General features: G+C 43.9%; 1 protein-coding gene across 1 annotated transcript; it reads left to right on the top strand.

Moving 5' to 3' along the window:
- Positions 1-502: 502 nt before the first annotated feature.
- LOC117060929 (olfactory receptor 6V1-like) lies at positions 503-1,493 on the top strand. The gene has a single exon (XM_033173539.1). It carries the CDS (start codon positions 537-539, stop codon positions 1,479-1,481), a length of 945 nt encoding a protein of 314 aa, XP_033029430.1. The 5' UTR covers positions 503-536; the 3' UTR covers positions 1,482-1,493.
- The last annotated feature ends 828 nt before the right edge of the window (positions 1,494-2,321 follow it).

Here is a 2,321-nt window from a genome sequence, read left to right as displayed (position 1 = left end):
CTATTCCCATTTCAGTAAATTAAACAATATAACTTAACAGGGTAGCCTTTCCCTGATCCCTTTGGGATGCAAGTGGGGCATCAAAACTAAAAATGATAGACATATGAAAATCTTCAACTCTGTCTTGATCCCAGTGAGGTTCTTTGTTCCTTCAGTAGCACTAGGACAGAGAGTAGTCCATGTTGCCCAACCGTCATGGCAAATAGTCAGGGATAATAGGAATTATATGTGACCCCCTGCTCAAAAACTTTGTTATTGTCTTACCTATGAATGGGGTTAACCTTTCTGGTTCTCTGTCTGTGCAAGTGTTTTATCTTCGGATTACCCTTCTTTAGGGGGTTGGTAATGTGCTTGTTCTCCTCACTGCCGTTTTTGTTCTCTCAATGTGTTGTGCATGATTATGAGACAACATGACAATGGCCTACACAAGGAGAAAGCTGGGGGGGGAGAGATGCCACCATCCCCCCTTTATCCATCAAAGACTAATCTACTTATATTGCTTGTCCTTCAGAGAGAAGAGCGGAAGAAACAGGGTGATGAGAAACCAAACGCACACTGCAGAATTCATCTTGATAGGCTTCTCAACAACAAGGGGGTTGCAGAATGTTCTGTTTGCACCATGCTTGGCATTCTACCTGGTTTTGATAGGTGGAAATACTGCTATTGTTACCATGGCCTGTCTGGATCCTCGCCTTCACACACCTATGTATTTCTTCCTGTGTAATTTCTCTGTGGCAGAGACTCTGGTCACATCCACTGTGGTCCCCAGAATGTTGGCAGGCCTAATGGTGGAAAGAAACACTATATCCTTTGGAGGGTGCCTGGCTCAATTTTACTTCTATTTTTCGCTGGGATCCACAACCTTCCTTCTGCTGGCTGTAATGTCAATTGACCGCTACGTGGCCATTTGCCATCCTCTGCATTACTCTGTCATCCTGAGCAGCGGAGTTTGCATCCAGCTTGCCCTTGGATCCTGGGCGATTCCCTTTCTTTTCATGGTTCCCCCAACCATATTCAGGTCCCTGCTATCCTTTTGCAGCTCCAATCAGATTGACCACTTCTTCTGCGATAACGCACCCTTGCTCAAACTCTCCTGCTCAGACACCCGCCTCATTGAGCTTGGGGACTTCCTCCTTGCGATTCTGTTTGTCCTAAGCTCTTTTGTTGTGATAATAGCATCCTACGTCGCTATCATCTCCACTGTTCTGAGGATCCCCTCTCACACTGGTCGGCAGAAGACCTTCTCCACCTGCACCTCACATCTCATTGTGGTGGGCATCGGCTATGGCACTGCTATCTTCATCTATGTGAGGCCTGGCAAGAGCTACTCCACAGATATGAACAAAATGGTAGCCCTCTTGACGTCTGTAGTGACCCCATTCCTAAGTCCCTTCATCTTCACTTTGAGGAATCAGAAAGTCAAGGAGGTCTTCGGTGACTGGCTGGGGAATTTAAGAGGTTTGCAGAGAACAAAACTGTGATTGGTGAGAATCACAAAAAGGACTGGATTTCTGGTTCAGACCAAGGTCCATCTGGTCTAGCAAAGTATTTAATAGTATCCAGTAAGGATTCTCTGGACACTCAGAAAGAGAGCATGAAATTGCTCACCATTATTTATTGTCCTCCTCAGCACCTGGTGTTCACATGTATATGGGAATTCATTGTAGCTATCATGGTTTATAGCAGTTAGCAGAGATAGCGACAGGTTTCAGAATCTCTCTACACCTCTGGGGATAGTCAACTGGCCTATGGATATTTACTGGTACTTCTTTTAATATTTTTAGCCTATTGTACCGAATGCCATCTTTGGCACACAGACCAACTTCATCGCATAAAAATCCTGCTTTGTCTTTTATATAGACTTTTTATCTTTTATGATTTTTATTATCTAAATTATGCCAATAAAGACTGGATGAGTCTAGACTTTGTAGTCTTTTCTGGGCTTCCAACAGAGAGCCCCTTGGTGAAAATGCATACCTTGGAGGCTTCTGATCTTATAGTAATAATAATAATCTTATTATTTATACCCCACCCATCTGGCTGGGCTTCCCCAGCCACTCTTGCCAGTCAGAATGAATTTTTAAAAATCGAAGCACACTGGGAAACAACTAGTTGGGATTTCTGTTTGCTTGCAGGAAGGTTAGACCATGTGTCAAAGCAAGTGTTATCTCACACTTTCTAGGGCACCTTCACATCACTTTCCTTATTGCAAAAAAAGACTGATCTTTTGAGGAAGCAGGTTTGTTGTGCAAGACCCCCAGTCAGCTATAGTTGCACAGCCTGAATTTGCCGATTCCTGACTGAATCCCACCTGAAAATAG

The sequence above is a fragment of the Lacerta agilis genome, chromosome 16, assembly GCF_009819535.1.
Source record: "Lacerta agilis isolate rLacAgi1 chromosome 16, rLacAgi1.pri, whole genome shotgun sequence".
Classification (NCBI taxonomy): Eukaryota; Metazoa; Chordata; class Lepidosauria; order Squamata; family Lacertidae; genus Lacerta; species Lacerta agilis.
Note: the sequence above shows the minus strand (reverse complement) of the source record. Positions and strands in the feature narration are given on the sequence as shown.